Source organism: Mytilus edulis, chromosome 10 (assembly GCF_963676685.1).
Source record: "Mytilus edulis chromosome 10, xbMytEdul2.2, whole genome shotgun sequence".
Classification (NCBI taxonomy): domain Eukaryota; kingdom Metazoa; phylum Mollusca; class Bivalvia; order Mytilida; family Mytilidae; genus Mytilus; species Mytilus edulis.
In genome coordinates this window covers 7454059-7476450 of record NC_092353.1, presented here as the reverse complement: position 1 = coordinate 7476450, position 22392 = coordinate 7454059, and the positions used below count along the sequence as shown (strand labels likewise).

At 30.9% G+C, this 22392-nt stretch overlaps 1 protein-coding gene and 1 long non-coding RNA gene across 2 annotated transcripts in view; one reads left to right on the top strand and one right to left on the bottom strand.

Annotated features, from left to right (window-relative positions):
* Positions 1–15402, bottom strand: part of LOC139492301 (ATP-dependent RNA helicase DHX58-like) — a 31960-nt gene extending 16558 nt beyond the window's left edge. The window contains exons 1-5 of the mRNA XM_071280521.1: positions 15330–15402; positions 12768–13067; positions 4959–5228; positions 3779–3847; positions 2027–2125 (exon numbers count right to left, since the gene is read on the bottom strand). Of these exons, the coding sequence (XP_071136622.1) occupies positions 2027–2125; positions 3779–3847; positions 4959–5228; positions 12768–13067; positions 15330–15402 (811 nt within the window). The remainder of the gene's footprint in view (positions 1–2026; positions 2126–3778; positions 3848–4958; positions 5229–12767; positions 13068–15329) is intronic.
* A 550-nt stretch (positions 15403–15952) lies between these two features.
* Positions 15953–21892, top strand: LOC139492332 (uncharacterized). Its single transcript, XR_011656796.1, has 3 exons — positions 15953–16019; positions 20396–20489; positions 21820–21892. It is a non-coding gene; the product is annotated as an uncharacterized lncRNA (long non-coding RNA).
* The last annotated feature ends 500 nt before the right edge of the window (positions 21893–22392 follow it).

The window sequence follows — 22392 nt, the reverse complement described above, 5'->3', positions numbered from 1 at the left end:
ATTTTAATACAACAACAGGAATTATCTTCTGACAGATGAGCAAACAGTTTTACGATGGTGGTCGTGTTCCCCAAGTATACATTTTCTATTTATTGATTTGTTAATGAACTTTTTTCTGTTGCTTTTGGCCAAGGTGTTGACACTCCATTTATGCCTTTCGGTGTCTTCCTTAACCATAATTGTTTTATTGCGTTTGGATAGATTTTTTTACTGTTGATAAAGGAAAGCTCAGTTACAAAAAGATTCGTTTCAGGAAATTGTTTTAAATAAACACACCCTTTGATCTAACCTTTATGCGCTGAGTCGGTGCACAGCAAACAACATTCAATCAATAAATGTTCAGAAACAATTCTTATCAATTATATGTGTACTGTTTGTGATTTAAGTTTTGTTCAGCTACATATGTTACACTGAGAAACGTTTGTATCCCCCTTATCGTGATTAATTTCTCCAAAACGTGCTTAGATGATGTCACTGAACTGCAAACCGTGTCTGGATGGTAAAAGGTGCCAAAACTATCTTAAAACCCCCCAAACTTGTTCTTTCTCTTAAATGTGTCCACATAAAGCATAAGCACTGAACGTAAAGCAACCAACAATCGATTCATCAATATGTTGTGTTAAGTACTGTAACCATCCTGTTGAGGATAACAAACATTTCTTTTTCATTTGCCCAAAGTACAATGGTGTAAGACAGATTCTTCTTGATTCCATTAACTCCATTGCTGATAATGTTGATATAAATATTAAATTATTACTTTTTGGAAACAGATTATTTTCATATAATATGAATATTGCTATTTTTAAATCTGTTCATAAATATATCAGTGACACTCAACGTTTTGTTTGAAACTAACTTATTTTTTGTTTCATTTAGTTTTATTTTTTATTTTTTTTTCCTCCACTTAAACATTAATTCATTTAATCCACTAAGCAAGCTTAGTGTCTCTTTCAAGACATATATATATATTTCTAATGACTTATAAAGGATATTTACATGTTTGAAGGTTCTTGAATACATAATGAGTAATTGCCTATATACTTAAATATACTTTGCATTTATTAAGTAACAATGTAAACATATACTTGCTCGTGTGTGCTCATAAGTAGCATGCATGTTCCACTACATGTATATATATTGCATTATTTTAATACAGTTGTTATAATTGAATTATACCTTGAACATGTAATATGGAGAGAGCTTTTATAGGCTGTGCCTGTTGCTCAATCCTTATCATATCTTAATGAATAAAATATGTTTAAAATCAAATGTTGTGTTAAGTATGCATGGAGTATTTGTCAAAAAACGTTAAGTAAACCACAATTATTTCATTATTTCTTTTTAGTCGATTTATTACCGCTTAGTGACTTTCCGTTTTGAATTTTCCTCGGAGTTCGGTAATTTTTTATTTCAATTTTCACAATTGATGTAACGTAATGTGACAGTTAAAAAGATAATTCACATGTGAAGTGACTTACATTCACATCTTGGATTTTACGTATACTCTTTTTAACGTATTTTAACAGTAACTTTAGCATGTTTAGGTAATAAACGCTTATGAATTGAAAGGTTGGTTATATTACAAAACTAAAAACTCTATACCAGTATATACTTTGAAGTACTGATAAAAATCTGTACAATATCTACATTCATGTAGTTCGACATAACCGCAGTATATTTGTACAAACGAATTCGCTCAGTGAACGCTGAATTTAATTAATTGCAATTCTTGTGTTTACTCTTAATATCCTTGATAATTTTTCTAATGAACATAACAGTTTTAAGACGTTCTGGAGTTTTAAAGTGGACACAATTTGGCGAATATCAATTATCGGTCAGGTTTTTGGGATGTGAAATCGACCACGTTTGGGGGATTTGGGAGCAAGGACACATTTGGGTAAAAACCATGTTTTTTTTTATTATCTGCAACCTTTAGGATTATCTGCCACCTTTGGGAGGATTGACACGTTTGAGATTGTTACATATATGTAATAATTTTATTTATTTCATATGTGTGTACACTTACCAACCAATCGATTCTTTGAATTGTCTTTGTGTTTAAAGGGGGAGGAAAATGCTGTATTAACTTGAACATTGGCTTTTACTCTACTGCCATGTGTTTCATCTACAATGAATTGGAATGTACTAACATATTGTTTTTGAAATATTTCCGCATAGTAGGACAAAGCTAATTGATATGGAATTCTTTCATGTGTACATTCTTCATTTTGAAATAATTATTATGGAAGCTTTGGCAATGACTTAGCACAGTTCTGTTTCTCAGTCGTTTAATAATATTCATGCTAAATGGTTCAACAAAAGAATTGTGTATTTCAATGTTTGTCTTGTTTATAATATTAAGATCTTTTTTTTATTACATATAATGAAATACATAGAAGATTAAATTTGATAAATGAAAGCATTGATAAAACACAATTAAAAGACTTTACAAATAAACTTCACTTAAAAATGGAGAAGTAGAAAGGAAAATAATAAATAATTAAAAACCAATTGTTCAGAGAACAATTGAAGGTCTTTCCATCAAAACAATGTATTTTGATATGAAAAGTTGTGAAACTAAGTTTAAAATGTCATTTCAATCGTCAAATGATAGCTCCTAGTAAGCTGATTCCAAAAATATATTGTTTCCATACATTTTTTTTAAATAAGGGAGATAATTTGTTACTTCCGGTTTGAAAAATGTTACTTCCGATTATATTTGAATATTTACTTGACACTGATTCCAAAAATATCTGGTTCTATATACTTTTATATTAAAAAGTACAAAAAAATAGCTATTTCCGGTTTACAAAAGGTCACTTCCGGTTGTTTTTTACAAGGTTAAATGGTTTGATATCTTTTTCTAAAAGTTGTATATCTTTATCATGTATACATATAGAATAAAAGAAAGGTCAAAATCTAGAACGTCAAATTAAGCTATGACCTTGAGATCAGTTTCAAGGTCATAAACCAAGGACCTTAAATCAAAAGACCATAGGTCTTTATTATATTTAGTTAATGAGTTATATCACCAAACGCGTATTTTTAAATACTAGAGGGGAGAAAACTCCCTTTTACATTCAACGTACGCTTGCAATCAAAATTTACATCTTACGACATGTCGCAACTAACAATTTAGTAAAAATAATTTGTTGATATCTTATACAGTCTTTGGATATAAGTGAAAATAAGCCAAATTCAAATATTAGAATATGACCTTGACCTTTGACCTTGACCTAATTTTCATTTTTTGGGACCAAGGACCTCAAATCAAAAGATCCTAGGTCTCTATCATTTATGATTGATAAGATAGAAATTCATATCACTTATATCAGATGCATAAGGGGAAATAACTCTCATATGGAGCGGTCATATCGCTTCGGTCAAAATAGGACAAATCATGCGAAGGATATAACGAGCAATTTTGTAAAATAAATTTGTCATAATCTTTTACGGTTGCGAAGGAGATGCGCTAACAAGGAAAACAGTGTTTGGGGAGATAACTCCTACAAAGAAAAGTATTCCTTTACGCAGGGTAAATTTCAAAAGTGCATAAACTGTTCGATATCATATACCAAATATCTAAGCGACATATTGCGAAACAAATGTTTATCGCAAGAACAAAATTAGGCGGAAGAAAAAAAAAAAAAAAATAATCAGAAGAAAAACAATAGGTCTTTCCACAGAAAAGTGGAAAGACCTAATAATAAGAATTAATGAATTTGTCAACACATTCGTATAGAATTTAACTCGTGATGTGTAACCATAAGTACATTACCTGAAATATTTAAAGAGCTGCTCCGATATGTTTCAAGCGATCTTTGATGCCCTTCATTTCCCTCATACTCTGTGAAACATGTTAATATCATAGTCAATTTAGTTTCATATGTTTTAATGCAAAACACAATTTATGTAATCAAGAGAATAATTGTATTTTTTTCTGTTACGAATGATTCGACTTAAATATTCATATAGGCGGGGAATACCCTTAATTCCTCCAGTAAATTAGTGGTGTATATTACGGTTTAATTTGTACTGCACAAGTATACATTTCGACTCTTGACGTTACATCGATGATATTCGCGGCCAAATTTATTTGGAAATCAAAAAACCTAGTGTATGTACCTCAAAACCATACGTTTCAAATGATCATTTTGCAAGTCATTTTTCAATACATAAAACTAGCAATTACGATAACTAAAACAGAATGTAATCAGAGGATGTATGCTTGTAAACAATATGTGTAAATTCCTTATGGATACCGTTTTCTTCTGGCAGATACATATACATTTGTACGTTTCGTCAAGATTATATCAGCAGCCCAGAAGTAAACACGCCTGTCGTAGACTCGATTATTCATTTACTGTGACAATTTAACGAAGATACACGGCTATGAATGTTAACGCAAGGCAGTCGATATGTCCACATAAGACTTAACACTTGCACTGGGAAAAACATTCGAAGGATATAATCTTACACGCTGCTGGGAAGCATTAAAATCGAAAATCCTTTATTCTAATAGAATAAAAGAATGAGGCTACGGCAATCTATCGCCTAGAGTTAAAAATAAGCATTTTAATGACTTTGAAACATAAAATTGTTTACTATTGAACAGGCGATTCTCTCGGGGAAATTATTGTATATCAATGGCTGGTGGTAACTTCGAGTACGAAAGTCCACCTGCAGTAGTATCGACCAAATAGTTTTAATAACTTATCAAAGATACATGGCTTATACAGTTGCACTTTAAACAAGCGTTTACATCTGTTGATCATAAATGGTTTCGACGACTTGTTTTCCTAATCCCAGGCCATGCCTGCTTTATATCACGTCTTTCTGAACAAGAGTTTTTCATTATTATAATATACGATTTTAACATAATTTGGTGACATTGATAATTCTTGTGTGATCACCGCTTGTATACTTAACAATAAGCATGTGAGAAATGTTTGACATACCTGAAATTATAAACTTGTCTGTGATATTTTTTATAGATGACAGCTCGCCTCTGTTCCTAAATACTGTGAAAAGCTCTTGACATTTCCAGTACTTGAAAGTTTGGTCTTTATACCAATTATTAAGTATGGTCGTTGTTTCTTCCTTCAAAGATTGGCCTTGTTTTGGTGCGCTTAGAATCTTTTCGTGTGAGATTCCTAAAGAACGTAACACAAGACTTCTCTCCTCGTTTATTAAATAGCGGCTGAGATGCCCAATTATTTGGTTGATATCTAAACAAAAGGCAACAAAAGTTAGATAGTGACTGTAGTACATATGAAATTGTATAATGAAAAGGTTTTTCATCGAGTAGCCTTTGTCAAATATATCAAACATTTTTAGAATTAAAATCATTCACCATCATGATGAACGATTCATAGTATAAGAACATCGCGTGTGGGTTAAGACTTCTTCCCAAAAAGTGTAGGTAAGCTGTAAATAATACACAAGATTAAAACAAACTTTCATTAAATGGCAAAATGTTGAACTAATAACCTGTCAATTAAGCTCAATTTTTCCAAAATAATATCAGTACCTACACTTTTTGGGAAGAAGTCCGTTCTCAATATTTAGATTTCACCAAACTACAATTTACTGTTTGGGGATGAGTGCGTTTTGTTTTCCAATTTCTTTATAGTCAACATTTTTTTTTGCATTTTTTAAACGAGTAACATTACAATCAATGGTAAATATCAATAGTCCGGCGGCTTCACGCATATTTCAGACGAATTGTGCACATCCTGCTACAAGCATGCAATTTGGCATAGACCTTCCTCAACTATTTCTCTTTCATTTCAGATAGGGAGGCATTTGAAAAAAAGCCTCACTTCCGGTAAAATCCAAAATGGCGGACATCATACTTAAATTAGCCCAATATCGAAGGCTAGAATGTGAAAAGGTGTTATTAACATGCTACTATCATAATATTTGGTACAAACCTTTGTTTTGTACTACTTTTGGATATATGATATAGATAAGATGTCTTCAAAAACCCTACTTCCGGTAAAATCCAACATGGCGGATATAGTACTAGAATAAGCTTTTTTTTGGAAGGATAATTGAAATGTGTTTTATTGTATTGCTACTATCATTACACTGGGCAGGAACCTTTCTTTTGTGCCTCTCATGGATACAATGTATAAGACATATCTCTTTAAAACCCTTACTTCCGGTAAAATTTAGAATGGCGGACATAGAAATATCAATTTTCTATTTTAATATTCAACTTTTTTCAAAATATAAAGAAAATGTTTTTTGTTGGTTTTTTTTTTTTTTGCTTGTCATTAAACTATTGGCTTCTAGTTATCCTAAAAACCACTAAATTTTTTCTAAGGTAAATTTTTAAATCACACTTCCTGTATTAAAAAAACCCGATATGGTGGAAATTTCAAAAATGAGTCCTGAATACATATCTTTGATTTAGAGTTTTAGATAGATTGGTTAAAACAAAATAGAATTACTGAAGTACTAAAACAAATTATTACTATTTGGCTGAAAATACATGTTTATTCAAAGTCACCACCACTTGCAAACAAAACGGTGCACGGGAGACCCGATTTTCCAATATTAACAACGACCGCGACATCTCTGTGTCTGTATCTGTATGAATGCGTTGTCAATACCAATTCTGGCTTTAATATAACGGTTTGAGAGAGCGCCGCCGATTTATTAACGAGGAGTAAGAGCAGATTTGACGCTCTTTACGCTGGATGTGCGCACTACAGTGTCGTCTTGCTGATTCGACGCGATCACTGTCTTTACAAAGAATGAGTTTGAGTATTATGGTGTTTTGCTTAGTGGAATGTCAAAACACTTAGAGTGATTCTTTACTTGCTTTTCCACAATATTAGTTGCGTGGTATTCTTTGCAGTTATGTTTCTCTGAGGACGTGCTTTTTAGGAGAAATTCGGCTGGTTCCTGGGGGGGGGGGGGGGGGGTCAGCCCCTAAACCACTTTGTACATAAATATCAACTTCTAGCTTGTTCGTCTTGCAATTGTCTGGAGGTCTTGTAGTTCCAGTTTGGCAAACATATTGGAGACACACCCGTCCTCTCTTGACTTGTAACCTATGGTGATAAATCCTGCCGCTTGACGTTGTATCCTCTCTAGCTTATTTATGTTTGTTACCAATGTTGGGGTCCCACACATGAAAGCTTAGTGTTGAATTTGCTTTCTTTGCCACGTTTATATGTGGGTGATCCATTTGAGGTCTTCCGAAATTTCTAGGCATAGGTACGGGTCATGCTTGACTTGTTGTAGTATGTGTCCATTTAAACTGTAGATTTTATGGCTTTTGTTTCTGATGCTTAGAATGTAGCATGTTTTGGCATTGAACCGCATTCCCAAGTACATCTACAATATGTACAAGCTTGTGACAAAATGATGAGGCCTTAGAAAGAGTTATTTAAAAGTTATCCTCTCTGTCCCTTCAAAAGCGCTTGAACTGGGTATCATAAGAGTCAATTCGAAGCTCGTTCCCCTAAACACCTGCCTTGGTACTTGCACGTTTTACCCTCAATTAGTCTTTCCTTTTGCACAAATAGTTATTTTCTTGATTCGTTCACCATGTTAACCCCATCTGATAAGTTTGTGTGATCTTACAGCTAAGCCTCGGTGATTTAGGCTGATCAAACATCATTCTTTATGTCAAAGTCACATCTTCAAATGCCATCAATGTCTCCCACGCAGTCTTATTTTCCTTTTTAAGCAATCAGAACACCATATCACAACTGGTAAAAACATGGAGCACAATAAGTGTGTGTAACCACTCATTGACAGGTGCATTTGTAAATATATTTATCCTAAGCTTTTTGCCCTCCCAAACACAATCCATAGTTCGTCTACCCTTGTCACGGAATAGCAAAACAATAACGACTATTCGAATCATGACTCGTGCAAGTTCGTGGTTCATTGCATCAAACACATGCACCATGATTATATTGTCAGCCTCTTAATGTGAACATGGTGATAAACTTGAAATACATCTCGAGGTAGATAAGATAGAACATCCTGAGCATTTGTTATAAGAAACAAGAGCTACATTTAGGAGAAAGGCAATACACTGACGAATCAAGAGTCAAAACAAGATTACGACAATAAGAAAGAACTTTTGAGTTTACATTCGCAACAGCTTGCTCAATAGATTTTGAGGAAAAGGTAGTTGTAGCAACAATTACTCAGGATGTTTTGGGCTATCCATCACATGGTGATGTTTCAAGCTTAACATCATGTTCACGGAAAGAGGCTGACGCTTGAATCAAGATGCATGTGTCTGATGCAGTGAAACACAGACTTAAGTGAGTCATAACTCAACCATTCGATACTGACGTTGCTGTCATTTGATGTTTCGCTTTTCAGTGACCTATGGGCAGACAAACTTTGGCTTGCATTTGAAAGTGGGAAAAGCTTCAGATATATATCTAATCATGACCTTTCAAATACACTAGGCATTGAGATATTACACGTTTGCTGGAAAAGGAAATGCGTTGGTGACATGGATGGTGTTTAAAGATGTGACTCTATCATTTAGAATGATGATTGATCAGCCAACATCACCAGATATGGATTTTACAATGTCATTGATAGAACCATACGTGGTTTTGTTGTACGATCGAACAAACTTATCAGATGGGGTTAACGAAGCAAGAAAAAATGTGTTTTTGGAAGAGGAAATACTTATTGAGGCTATTCCCCCGACTCGGTCTAGTCTTTTTCAATAAGTAAAACGTGCAATATACCATGGCGGATGTGAATGAGTAACAAGCTTGGTATTGTTTTTTTTCCCAACTAGTCCATCCCTTATGAATGGCGAAGGGGAAAATATTATCAATGGCACACTTTTCAACAACTCTTTTGTGAGGCCACTTAATCTTATCAGGAGCTTATACATTATAAATGTAGGAAACAATACCACGATCTTTGTAAATTTGGAAAATAAACTCTCTGATTGTGAGTAAACATATATATGCGGCCATAAATAAGTCGTTCTAAAGATGTTTAACAACTTTAGTGATTTTATTTTGTTTTAATCAATCTATCCAAAACTCTACATCGAATATATGGATTGAGGACTCATCTTTGTAATTTTCGCCATATTGATTTTTTACCGGAAGTGTTAATTTTGTATTGAAACATATGCAGCTGAATCGAATTAGTGGTTTTGAGGATGACTTAAAGCCAAAAGTTTAATGACAACCCCAAAAAAATGCATTTTATTTACAGTTGAAAAAGGTTAAATATAAAAATAAAAAATTATCAATATTTCTATGTCGCCATATTGAATACTACCGGAAGTAAGGGTTTTAAAGACATATGTCTTATACATTGTATCCATGAGAAGCACAAAAGAAAGGTTCCTGCACAATATAATGATAGTAGCAATACTTTATAACACATTTCAATTATCCTCCCTAACAATAAGCTTATTGTAGTACTATATCCGCCATGTTTGATTTTACCGGAAGTAGGATTTTTGAAAACATCTTATCTATATCATATATCCAAAAGTAGTACAAAACAAAGGTTTGTACCAAACATTATGATAGTAGCATGTTAATAACACCTTTTCACATACTAGCCTTCGATATTGGGCGAATTTAAGTATGATATCTGCCTTTTTTGGATTTTACCGGAAGTGAGGCTTTTTTTTTCAAATGCCTCCCTATCTGAAATGAAAGAGAAATAGTTGAGGAAGGTCTATGCCAAATTGCATGCTTGTAGCAGGATGTGCACAATTTTTAACAAAGCCACCGTACTACAAGCATTATATACAGTAAAAGTTACATGTAAAATGATAACTATATAACTAAAAGGATCTTCGAAAATATATTCGCAGCATGAATTATACACATATCTGCTGTTGAATTTACTCAAAATAAATTTCTATTCGAATCCAATGTATTTGATTAGAATATATTCTGATGTATCTCCCAGATAATGAATATCTGACACAAAAAACAGCACTTGTCTTCGAGAACAGACTTCATATTTGATTTTGAGATAAGAATCCATTTTGTTTGAAATTTAATGTTTTCACATAGATATAGGAAGATGTGGTGTGAGTACATACATGTATAATTTTACAATGTCAGCTTGTTTTAAATTGTCACATATCTTGTAAAGGATAGTATAAGGAAGATAATTCTAACAATCCCTTGATACCATGGTGAATTCATGTTCATCTTACTCATCAAAAGTGGTATAGATATCTCAACAGCTAAACTCATGTCACTACAACCAGTAAAAGTCTGAAATAGCCTATATCTGTACTCGATTGTTCTAATTTCTACTCGATAAGTCTTAATTGGTCTGCATGTTACTCGACATAACTCAACCCTAGGCTTAACCATACTCGACTCTACCGATTTGTACTTGATCCTCATATTTGGCATTGAAAATAGTCTGAACTATTACTCGACAAGTCTGATAATGTCTTAACCCGTTCTCGACCTGTACTCAAACACACAAACAGTCTGAAACAGTCTTAATCTATTTACGATCCGTACTCGAACTATTTGTTAGTCTGAATTATACTCGACCAAGGTCCGAACCATACCTAACCAATAACTTCTATTTATAATGAATTTTAATTGTTAAAATAAATTTCTTTTTAACTCACATGACAACAGCCACAATATATATATATATATATATATACAAACAGATTTTTACATCCTCACATGATTCACAGATATACCAAATAGAGTTAGCTTAATTAAATTTTCTTGTATATTAATTTGAAATTTTTATTGTTTTCTTAAAAATAAAATTATTTCACCTATTAACCACACCTATAATTAGTTTTTTGTTTAATCTTTTGTTAAGCTTCTTGTTTGGCACGTGTTTTTCTTATTTCCTAAATACAAACTACATGGGTTTCATGGTTACATACAATATATAAAAAAGAAGATGTGGTATGTTTCAATGAGACATCTCTCCACAAGAGACCAAAATAACATAGAAATAAACAATAATAGGTCACTCTACGGTCTTCAACAATGAGCAAAGCCCGTACCGCATATTCAGCTATAAGAGGCCCCGAAATGTCAATGTAAATTAATTCAGACGAGAAAACTAACGGCCTAATTTATGTACAAATATTGAACGAAAAACAAATATGTAACACATAAACAAACGACAACTACTGAACTACAGGCTTCAGACTTGGGACAGGCAAATACACACAGATTGCGGCGGTGTTAAACAAGTAAGCGGGATCCCAACCCTCCCCTTAACCTGGGTTATATAATTATCTGTTTAATGAGGTAACAAAAGGGTGTTTTTTTTACCTTCACATAAAATTGAGTATGGAAATGGGGAATGTGTCAAAATGACAAAAACCCGACCATACGAAAAACAACAGCAGAAGGTCACGATTAGGTCTGCAATGTAGCGAGAAATTCCTTCAGCTGGCCAAAAAACAAATATATACTAGTTCAGTGATAATGAACGCCATACTAATTTCCAAATTGTACCCACGAAACTAAAATTAAAATAATACAAAAACCACACATGTACTGAGGTCATTCAACCTTTTTAAATTGCGTCTTGTATTCAAGGTCTCTAATTTTAACAAAAAATATTTAAATTAAAATAATTATTTGTAACTGAAAATTTGGGTCACATTTCCTTTCTTTCGTCGCTATCAAGGATTGCTATATAAGTTCTATTATCATGTGTATACATTTAACTCTTGGTTTATCAAAATGAAATGTCATTTTTTAAATCAATTTAGTTGCTTTTTACAAATGTATACCATTTTATATATATTTAATAAAAAATAAGTTCACTGCCTTATTAACAAAAACTGACACCATTAATTCACAAGAGTTACTAAATTGTCAAGTAACCAAAAAATATATCTGAAGCCTTCAAAAAAATTTAATAACATTACAAATATTAGTTCGGTTTTGATATTTATTTTATCAGCTTTTTTTATTTCTATTTTAAAGGTGATGTATACATTGTAAGTTTTGATCAATATATGGTAATGCAGAAAAGTTATGTTAATTGTGAAATTTTGGTTTCAATGCAGGAAATTTATGTAAATGACCACATTATTGATATTCATGTCAACACCGAAGTGTTGACTACTGGGCTGGTGATACCCTCGGGGACACAGTGACTTTGAACCAAGGAAATGGTCTCAAAATTTTGCAAAAGGTAATACCATTATTTATCATATCTTCTATATATTTCAAGGAATATGATTGATAAAAACAACCGCGTGGTGACCATGCACATTCCATATTATGTTAGTAGGCGGGGCTTATTTTAGTACACATTTAGTTGTGTTGCTATGTTTCTTGATTAATCAAGACGGTGGCGAAAAAAAGTATCGCTACAGACGAAAAAAATGATGAACTCATTTTCAGTTTAATAACAATTAGTTTTTGTTCGCATTTGTTTTTGCATACAAATGTAGTACACTGAAAGTTGGTTATTAATACTTATTACAGGTATTGAAAACTTGATCACTTTGATAGGCTACTAGTCTCAATACCACATGTATTTAAAATAAATTTGGCAATTAGTGTGCTAGTGACCTTATACGATATATATGGGGTCCGTAAATTCAATATGGGGTTTCGAGCCTTTTATTCGCATTATATGGAATTGACATACACCATATACATTGTATAAGGCACACTATGAAACTAATAATATTCAATTGTTGGTTTTGATTTAAAACTTCCGTGTTGTGAAGTTTACATTCTGTATACTTTTATTTATACATGTTCTGTTGATCTCAAAAATATAAAAATATATATTACCAGAGCCCGGGAATTTTGACGGGAGATCATCAGCTATATTATTGCATCCGTGTCTTCGTAATATGTCTATAATCAAATCAAATATTTCTTTAATACATTGAGAGTTTCGACGTTCGTCTACTATTAATGGATTTTCCTTCCACACATGTAATACCGCTAGAACTATATTCAATAAGCCTTTATTGTCATATTCAAAATGACATAGATCCACGTCTTCAAATCCGAGCTCAATGAAAAAGAATTTCCAATCTTTTCCAATATTCTGTGCAACTGTAGTAATAAACTCTACATTAAGTATATCTGTAAAAAATGAAATAGTAGTATTTTAACTTCATACTTCTTCTGAAATCTATGACAAAAGAAGGTAATATGTGTAGCGTATGTACATGTAGAACAAAATGTACAAACACACACGAAGTGCATTTAATGATTTTTTGGGAGAGGAGAGGAGAAGGATGGTAAATAGATGGAATGAAATAGTCTGATAAAAACTAAAACAATCGTTGTTTCTGACGAGTGTTACGATATAATTATTTTTAATGTCAATTCTTCACATACAGTTCAACTTAGTCAGTGGGAAATATGAATATCGACTCCGTCTCGACTAGCCTCGACCCAGTCTCGACGAGTCAAAACCTTTATATTTAGCCTCGACATATTTGAATCGACCATTCTATTCTCATCTATATATTTATCTTACCAAATGTCAGGTTGTTTGGCTATATTTTTTATTGCTGTAAATTTAATGACAAAACACATCAAAAACAAATGGAAAACAACTGCCATATTCCTGCCTTGGTACAGGCATGTTAAAATGTAGAAAATGGTGGATTTAACCTGGTTTTATAGCACTAATCCTCTAACTTTCACGACAGTCTCATCAAATTCCGTTATATTTGCAACGATGCGTGAACAAAACAGACATAATTAATAAAATAGTCAAAATATGGGTACAGCAGTCATCATCGTGTAACAATTTTAAAATGAACAATTTAACAGATCACAAAAACATCTATCTACAAACACATTCAGTGATTCGCGTGTCTGACGTCAGAAAATTTTATACGTCACATATATTTGTCGCTCAAGGTATATACAAACAATCTCAAAATTTCACATGAGCAATGTAAGCATTCAGGGTTAAAAAATCCAAAGTATGTATCTGAAATTAATTTCAGATATAGACCGAGATTTAAAATAGTCCACAAGTTATATAAAATTTATAAGAATCCTCAAATAGTTCATTCCACTACGCGATTGAATAGTTTTGACGTTTGTGGTTCAACGTATTTTCTAATTCATAATATAAATATAACATCATGACATTTTAAAATTAATGAAGATTGGTGATAGTGTTAAAAAGTGAGGTTTTTATGGATGTATATAATCCTAAAAATACTCGTAGCATGTCATTATGCTTAATTGTCATGGATATAGGCTCGGATGTTTGAACTGTCCCCGATGACGATAAAAAATACAATTTCCGTCCTTGCAAGACCCTCATGTGTAGTCATGGTTTAAAAAAAGCCAGCCTAGCTTGTACTTATGCAACCAGTTGAAATAGAACAAAAGAATCGAAGCTCTTTATAAGAGAAGGTGATAAATGCTTACTGTAAGGTAAAAAGTAACACAAATTTCAAAAGTTAATAGAAACTAATAAAACGACAATTTTCTTCTCAATTACGAAGTGTTTTATTTTAAAAACACCATTTGCATAAGTTTTCAATTTATCTATTACATAGTAATGCAATACAATTAGATATCAAGTCGACGACATGGGTATCTATCAAGTTGGATGTAGAAAATGCATAATCTCTGATTTTTTTTATACCACGGACGGAGAACATCTCAATCTAATAGTTTAATAATTTTCGTGTCTGCTCTTCCATTATGTGACTCAAGAAAAAATTCCAAAAAATAGGGTAACAATTGTACCGAAAGAGAAAATCGAGTACACCTTTTTATGTTAGGGCGTGTTTGAGGTGTTTTTTTTCCATTAAAACGTACAAAGCAATAATATTCGATATATCATCTCACTTCAGATTCTATCATTTTCATATATCAAAGCTACAGGATGACTTTATAACATAACAAAAATCACAGTACGAAAAGATGAAATATATGGGTCAAGTGAAATACCTATCTAATGAATCACAAAAACGGAGTAAATGTGTTCGAATAGCTATTTTTTTACTAAAAGTACTTGACGACAGTCTTTTGAGTTGGATGATGAAAATGCATATCTCCGAAAAAATATAATTTTTTGTGTGTGATAACTAGGGTTTATAATTTTCAACCACTGAAAGTGCTTAGTCTGCCCTTCCACGAAATATTTAATTAGATTTTTTTCTAAATCTTTAAGAATTTTCGAAAATTCCACGTGACAACCGATCAGACAATAGTTTTAAGTTGAATCAATCCAGACAAGATCATTAACTGATGCTCATTACCTAGTAGATGCATTTGTCTTTTAAAATACAACTGACATATAAGGATCGTAATGGTACTATAAGGATAAATTTATCGGTTTTCAAGAGAAAATGAGCAGCACGTCATCCCTACAATGGCTTCCATTTCTACGATTATAATAGGGAGATAATTTTGACGGAGTAGAATCCTGACTGTATGCATCCATCCATAAATTTCACTCAATTCTTATTTAATAATGATTATTTCAGTGGAGGTCTGGTTTATCTTAAATAACAAACCATATCAATTAAACAGTACAACTCTCTAAAAGTTAATTATACTGAAACCAAAGATTGAACCGCAATTCAGTACATGGTAAACACTGTTTGTTATTTGTATTAAGTAAGAAAAATGTAAACAATTGCTGGTTTTAACACATGGTTTCAATACATATTGAACATTTTAGCAGATTTAGATTTATATAAAAATAAAAAGGTGTAGCATGATTGCCAATGAAACAACCCTCTCTCTTTCACAGACAAAAGGCTGTCAAGTTAACCCACTATTGGTCACCATACCGTCTTCAACAATGTGAAAACCCCATACTCTGTAGTAAGCGATAAGATGTCTTTAATTGGTACTTGTAATTAAAACAACTAATAAAAATGCAAAAAAAAAAGCCTGATTTATGTACAAAATAATAAATGAAAAGCAGATATAATACATGTATTCAGCAAGAATCGATACTTACTTATTTACATTCTTCTAATGTTAATTTTTTTGTTAATTCATACCGTTGGATTTATAAAATTCTTAGGATGTGTTTGTTAATACTAAAGAATGGTAAGTAAAATATGATTTTTGTTTATTTCTTATAAGCTCTCGTCATAAATTTTGCTTTTACAAATTTGACCCCAATTTTATTATACCTGTGAACAGTCTGTGACCTGTCTGACCTTTATATTGTAAACATTAGAATTAACTCTTTATTATTCTTATATATATATATATATAATATGTTCCTACAGTTTGACATAAAAAAGAAAAACATCATTAAACATATATATGAAAATGAACAAAATCTTTGTTGTACAGATATGATAGGATACTAGTTGAACATTGTCATAAAACTTTTTACTTTTATCCCCCCTTTTCTTTCCAAATTATTTTTATACTTTACTTTTATGCATACGGATATATAACTTACATACCTACATACCTGCATTCACACTTACATCTATATTCGTTCACACATATGCTATAGTTACATACATACATACATGTTCATACATAAACCTTTACAGAAAGATGCATTAATCACATACATTGTACATGTATCTACATGTGTTTTCATACATATTTTGTACACAGACACATATACTTATATTATAGTAACATTACTGGTCCACTTTAAATATTGAAAACAAGTACACAATATTAACATTCTAGAACATACATTCTGTTTTTTTCCAAAATTTATTTTGTTTATTTCAAGATTTGCAACACTTTTTTTAACATTTTGTTTATTTCTATATTGGCCGTACAATATAATTCAACTGTACTTGAAATTTCATGTTTAAAAATTTTCACTATGTCTATTTTTTTTTTGTCTTATTATTGGATTTATAATGTGATTTATAGACTGAAAAAAACATTAAGCTCAGCAAGTGATTGAGTCCAAAATAAGCATCATCATGAATCTTGTATCCTATTACTAGAGAGTGTAGGCTTATAACATGTTTGTCAATACCTAGTTTGTTAAATATATCTCTCATTGATTTCCAGAAGTTTGTGTTATATGCACATGTAATGAAAAAGTGTTTGTAGCTGTCTTGTTCATTACAATATGAACAAAGGCTGTTTTCGGAAATTTTCCATTGAAATAACAACTCTTTATTTGCCAAGATGAAGTGCCTTAATTTCCACCTGAACATCTTAATCTTATTATCTTTTAAATATTCAAAAGTGAATTTTATAGTGTCTTTGAATTCACTATTTATATTTCCTGTATGTAATATCTTTTCCCATTTCAAAAAACCATTGGGTGTTTCTGTTTTTATTCGACTTTGCACTATCTTATAAATATCTTTATTATTGATGTCCAGTATATCCTCATGGTCTCTTAGTCTAATTTTTTCTCTGTTAATATTTACTATAGTTTTGAATGATCTCTCAGTTTTAAGCTTATCTGCCCAGTGAATTGGTATGGCTTTTTTAAGTTTTGAAATTTCAGCAATCCAATTACTTTTATTTTTTAGTTTTAAATTAATTACTTTTTCTGATATTTGTCCTCTATTGTCAATTATGTCATTTATAAATAGAATATCACTTTCAATCCATTTATCAAAAAACAAACATTGTCCTTTAAATTTAATCATACTATTGCCCCATATTATTTGCTTTCTGATCTCTAAAAAGTTACATATTTTATTATTTTTAGTTTCATTCAGATTTACCTGTATCCATGATTTTATCAGTTCTTGATAGAATAGTGGTGTATTGTTCCATATTTTTTTATCAATCAGTTTTATGTTTCTTATATTTATCTTAAAGATTAGCAAATTTTTGCCGAACTTATTCAGATATAGTTTAGGCAACACCGACCAGTTAGCATTTTCTGATTGTATTATTTTTTTAATCTATTTTATATATATTGACATTATATAAGACTCCAGATCAATCATTTTTAAGCCTCCTTCAGCATATTTTTTTGTTAATATTGACCTCTTTATTTTATCTTTTCCTCCATTCCAAACAAACCTATAAATTATATTGTTAATAATTTGCAACTTATCTTTAGTAATAATACTATTAGTAGCAAAATAAGTTAAGTTGGGTAGCAGAAGAGCTTTTACAATTAAAATTTTTCCAAGCAATGTTAAATTTCTTTTTGACCATCTGTCTACAAGTTTTGTAATTTTATCCAAGATTTTTTCGATGTTCAATGCTTGACATTCCTTATTATCATACCGAAAATAAATACCTAGACTTTTGACTGGTTTATTTGTCCAGTTTATATTTTCATATTTATCCTTACTGTTTTATTCCTATTAAGTTTCAGCCCTGATAAACTTCCAAATGTCTCTATTATACTGAGAGCCAGACTTATATCTTTACGAGACTGAAGAAATAATGTTGTGTCATCTGCTAATTGACAGATTTTTAAATTACAAGATTGTCCGTCTAATTTTATTGTTATTCCCTTTAGTTCTTTATTTTTTCTTAATCTTATGGCCATTAATTCAACAGTTATAACAAACAGTAAAGCAGAAATCGGACACCCTTGTCGAATACCGCGGTATATTTTAAATGGACCTGAGACCCACCCATTATTCAAAATACACCCTTTAATATCATTATACATAGTTTCAATCCATCTGATAAATCTACTTTTAAATTCAAACTTTTTGAGAGTTTCTGTCATAAAGATCCATTCTAAAGAATCAAAAGCCTTACTAAAATCTAGAAATAGTACTGCTCCTTCTATATTAAATCTCTCTGAGTAGTCAATTATGTCTTGAATTTGCCTTATATTAAAACCAATATATCTATTTTTTACATATCCAGTTTGGTCTAGACTTATAATAGATGGTAAAACTTTGTTTAGTCTTTGTGCTAACACATAAGCCAGTAGTTTTGTATCTATGTCGAGTAGTGTAATTGGACGGTAATTATTTAATGAAAGCGGGTCATCTTTTTAATATATTAAGGAAATCGCACCTTTTTTTTGTGAATTGGTAAGTTCTTTTTTCTCATAATTATTATTGAATACTTTAACCATAATATTTTTTAAATTATTCCAAAATTTCCTATAAAATTCCACCGTCAGACCATCTAGGCCAGGGGATTTATTTAATTTCATTTTAAAGATTGCTTCTGTACATTCTTTCTCCGTTACTTCCCCTTCACATTGATTGCTTTCTGATTCATCTAGCTGTTTTGATATTTCTGTTTCTGTTATATACTTCTTAACTTCATTATCACAGGGATTAGTTGATTCATAAAGTTTTTTATAGTAGTTTACTTCTAACTCTAAAATTTTATTTTGATTTTTAGTAGCCAAACCATTTTCGTCATATAATTCAGTAACAACTTTTTTTGTTTGACGACACTTTTCTAGCCCCAAGAAATATGCACTATTTTTTCACCTTCTTCAAACCATTTTACCCTTGACCTTATTTTTTGCCCTTTAATCTTATCTTTATACATATTATCTAACCTATTTGCAACATTCTCTATTTCTTTTTGTAATGTTTTATTTATATCAGTACTATCATTTATTTCATTATTTAATTTGTTCAACTTTGTTTCTAGAACATTTATCTCATCTTTTCTTACTTTAGCTTTTCTTTTACAATAGTCTAAACTTGCATCTCTAACTTCTATTTTCAAATTATCCCAAAGAATCCCCAAATCATCACAGTCGGTCAATTCTTTTTCATATTTAGATATTAGCTTTTTAATAACATAAACATATTCTTCATTGTCCATTATGCTAGCATTTAACTTCCAATAACCCCGTCCTTTATTTCCTCTTTTAGTATTTATTTTGAGTGACACTGCATTATGGTCAGTTATTATTTGGACAATAGGTCTGATATCACAACTTTTGCAATTCTTTTGTACTTCTTTAGAAACAAAAAAATAATCAATTCTGGTCGCTTCTGTTCGATCTTTTCTACACCAAGTAAATTGTCTCGTATTTTTATTTTTGTTTCTCCAAATATCAATAAGTTTACATGATTTTATAAGCCCTTTTAAACTTGTTACAGGTTTATCAAATTTTTTTGAAGATTTGGTTTTATTTTTTGTATCTAGCAGTGACCATATGTCATTAAAATCGCCTCCTAGAATGACTTGCCCGAGTCCGTATTTATTAATAAACACTTTTATTGTTTTAAAAAAACTATTTCTTTCTCTCAATCTCTTGGGTGCATAGATATTAACTAATGTGTAAATATTTTCATCGATTTCAATATTAATTAGAATGACTCTCCCTTCTAAATCTTTATGTTCATCTATGTATTTGAATTTGGTATTATCTTTTATCCATATCGCTACCCCACGTGAATTGCTTGTCCCGTCGCTTCTAAAAAGATTTTCACCAAATTCTTTTTCTAATGTAAACTTCATTTTATTTGTAAAATGGGTTTCCTGTATGAATAGAATATCATTTTTTTGTTGATTTGACCAGCTTACAATTTTACTTATTTTTTCAGGTTGTTGCAGGCCATTGGCATTGACCGTGCTTATATGTAGAATATTCTTCATTTTGGATTAAAAAAGAAAAAAATAGATTGAGCATTTTACCTGGTATGTACCATTTTATAATCATCGTTTTAAAAATATTTTCCATATGTAATATACATCTGTTGCTATACATTTGTATATCTTTTTTATACCTTGTTTTTTTAGTTGGTTTTTTATTCATTTTTTTGCAGAAACCTTTTACTATATATGTATCATTTTTATTACTTTTATATGTAAGTTTACTGAACGGTATTACATGGGTTTTTCTTTTCATATACAGGTAAATTTCCCGAGTGTTTACAAAATACGCTTCACTGATTCTTACGGATTTAAATTTTAACGATGTACCTTTAAACAATTGTATATCTTTTACTGCCGGCAATGTTTTGTTACGGTTTATTCTACATTTATTTCTGTTTCTTAGTTTGAGTTCTTTATTTTCACAGAAATATAAACAATGATTTACTTGCGGTATTGTGTCTTTAGAATCTGACATAAATTTCACTTTATTTTTATTTTTAAAACTGAACATTCTATTTTTCGATCTCAGTTTGTGACACATTATGTATTTAAGATTTGTTTGTCTCTTTACGTATGTTCTAGATTTTAACCTGCTGTTATTAATAACTCTTCTGCTGAGTCTGGTGTTAAAGGCTATATCGTATTTTGATGATTGTTTCCATTTTTTTAATAATTTACACTCCTTATCAATTATATTAAAGAATTTAATAGACAACCATTTAGGACTTTCGTCAGTAGCTCTTATTGTTAGTTCCAAGAATTTTGAAATTGATTTAAAAGTCCGTTCCAGGTCGAATGACCTATATTTGCTTGCCCACGTGACACTGTATGTATACACGAGCACGTGTTGACAAACTTTTTTAACCAACAAAATAATGCATGTAAACTTAGGCACTGTTTGGCACCATATGCAGTTATCAGTACTCTTTTCATCATAAATATGATAGAATAATATGATCACAATACATATCACTATAAAGTATATCATTAGTATTAATAGGTATAAAAATGTCCATACATTATAGTATACATATACATATAAGATTCTTATGACAAAATCATGTGATATATAGTACCCTGTTTTTTTCAAGTGCACACTTTGAAAAAAATCATTAATTTTAAAGCTTTTTCTGTTAGGCAAAATATTAAAAACATTTTCTGAGGCTAATCTAAGTATTGAATGTGTGCTTCTTATATATTTTACAAACGAATTTAACATTATTATCCTTTGACAATTTATAATTCGCTTTGAATAGAAAAGATTTGTTTTACTCAAATTTATTAAATATAATTTATTCACTACCTTAATACTCCTTTGTTCTATATCAAAATCTTCATATTTTATTTTTACTTTTTTCTTTTTCTTTTTCAGGTTACACATTTCGAACAGAATTAACTTCAGTAGAGTTAAACAGGCTGTTGAAATTAGACTTTCTATTTTCTTCTAATGTTTGTTTATAATACAAAATGCACTACAACATAATGGAAATAGGAAGATTTGGTATTAGTACCAATGAGACAACTCTCCATCCAAGTCACAATTTATAAAAGTAAACTATTATTGGTCAAAGTACGGCCTTCAACTCGGAGCCTTTGCTCACACCGAACAACAAGCTATAAAGTGCATAAAAAAATAGATATATTCTATTTACAAAAATGAGAAACGAGAGACACTTATGAACAACATCAACAAACGACAACTACTTGACATCAGATTTCTGACTTACGCATGTATATTATACAAATAAAAGTAGTAGCACATTTTTCTCAATCTATTAAAAACATATTTTGATATTTCTCCAATATATAAAACAATTAATTATATATGATTTTCAATAAAATAATACTTTCCTTTAATCTTTGCAGAACTAATTTGACGAAACAGGCTATAAAAACAACGAGTCATTTATTCCATGATAGGAACAAACACAGATTAGAGTTACCT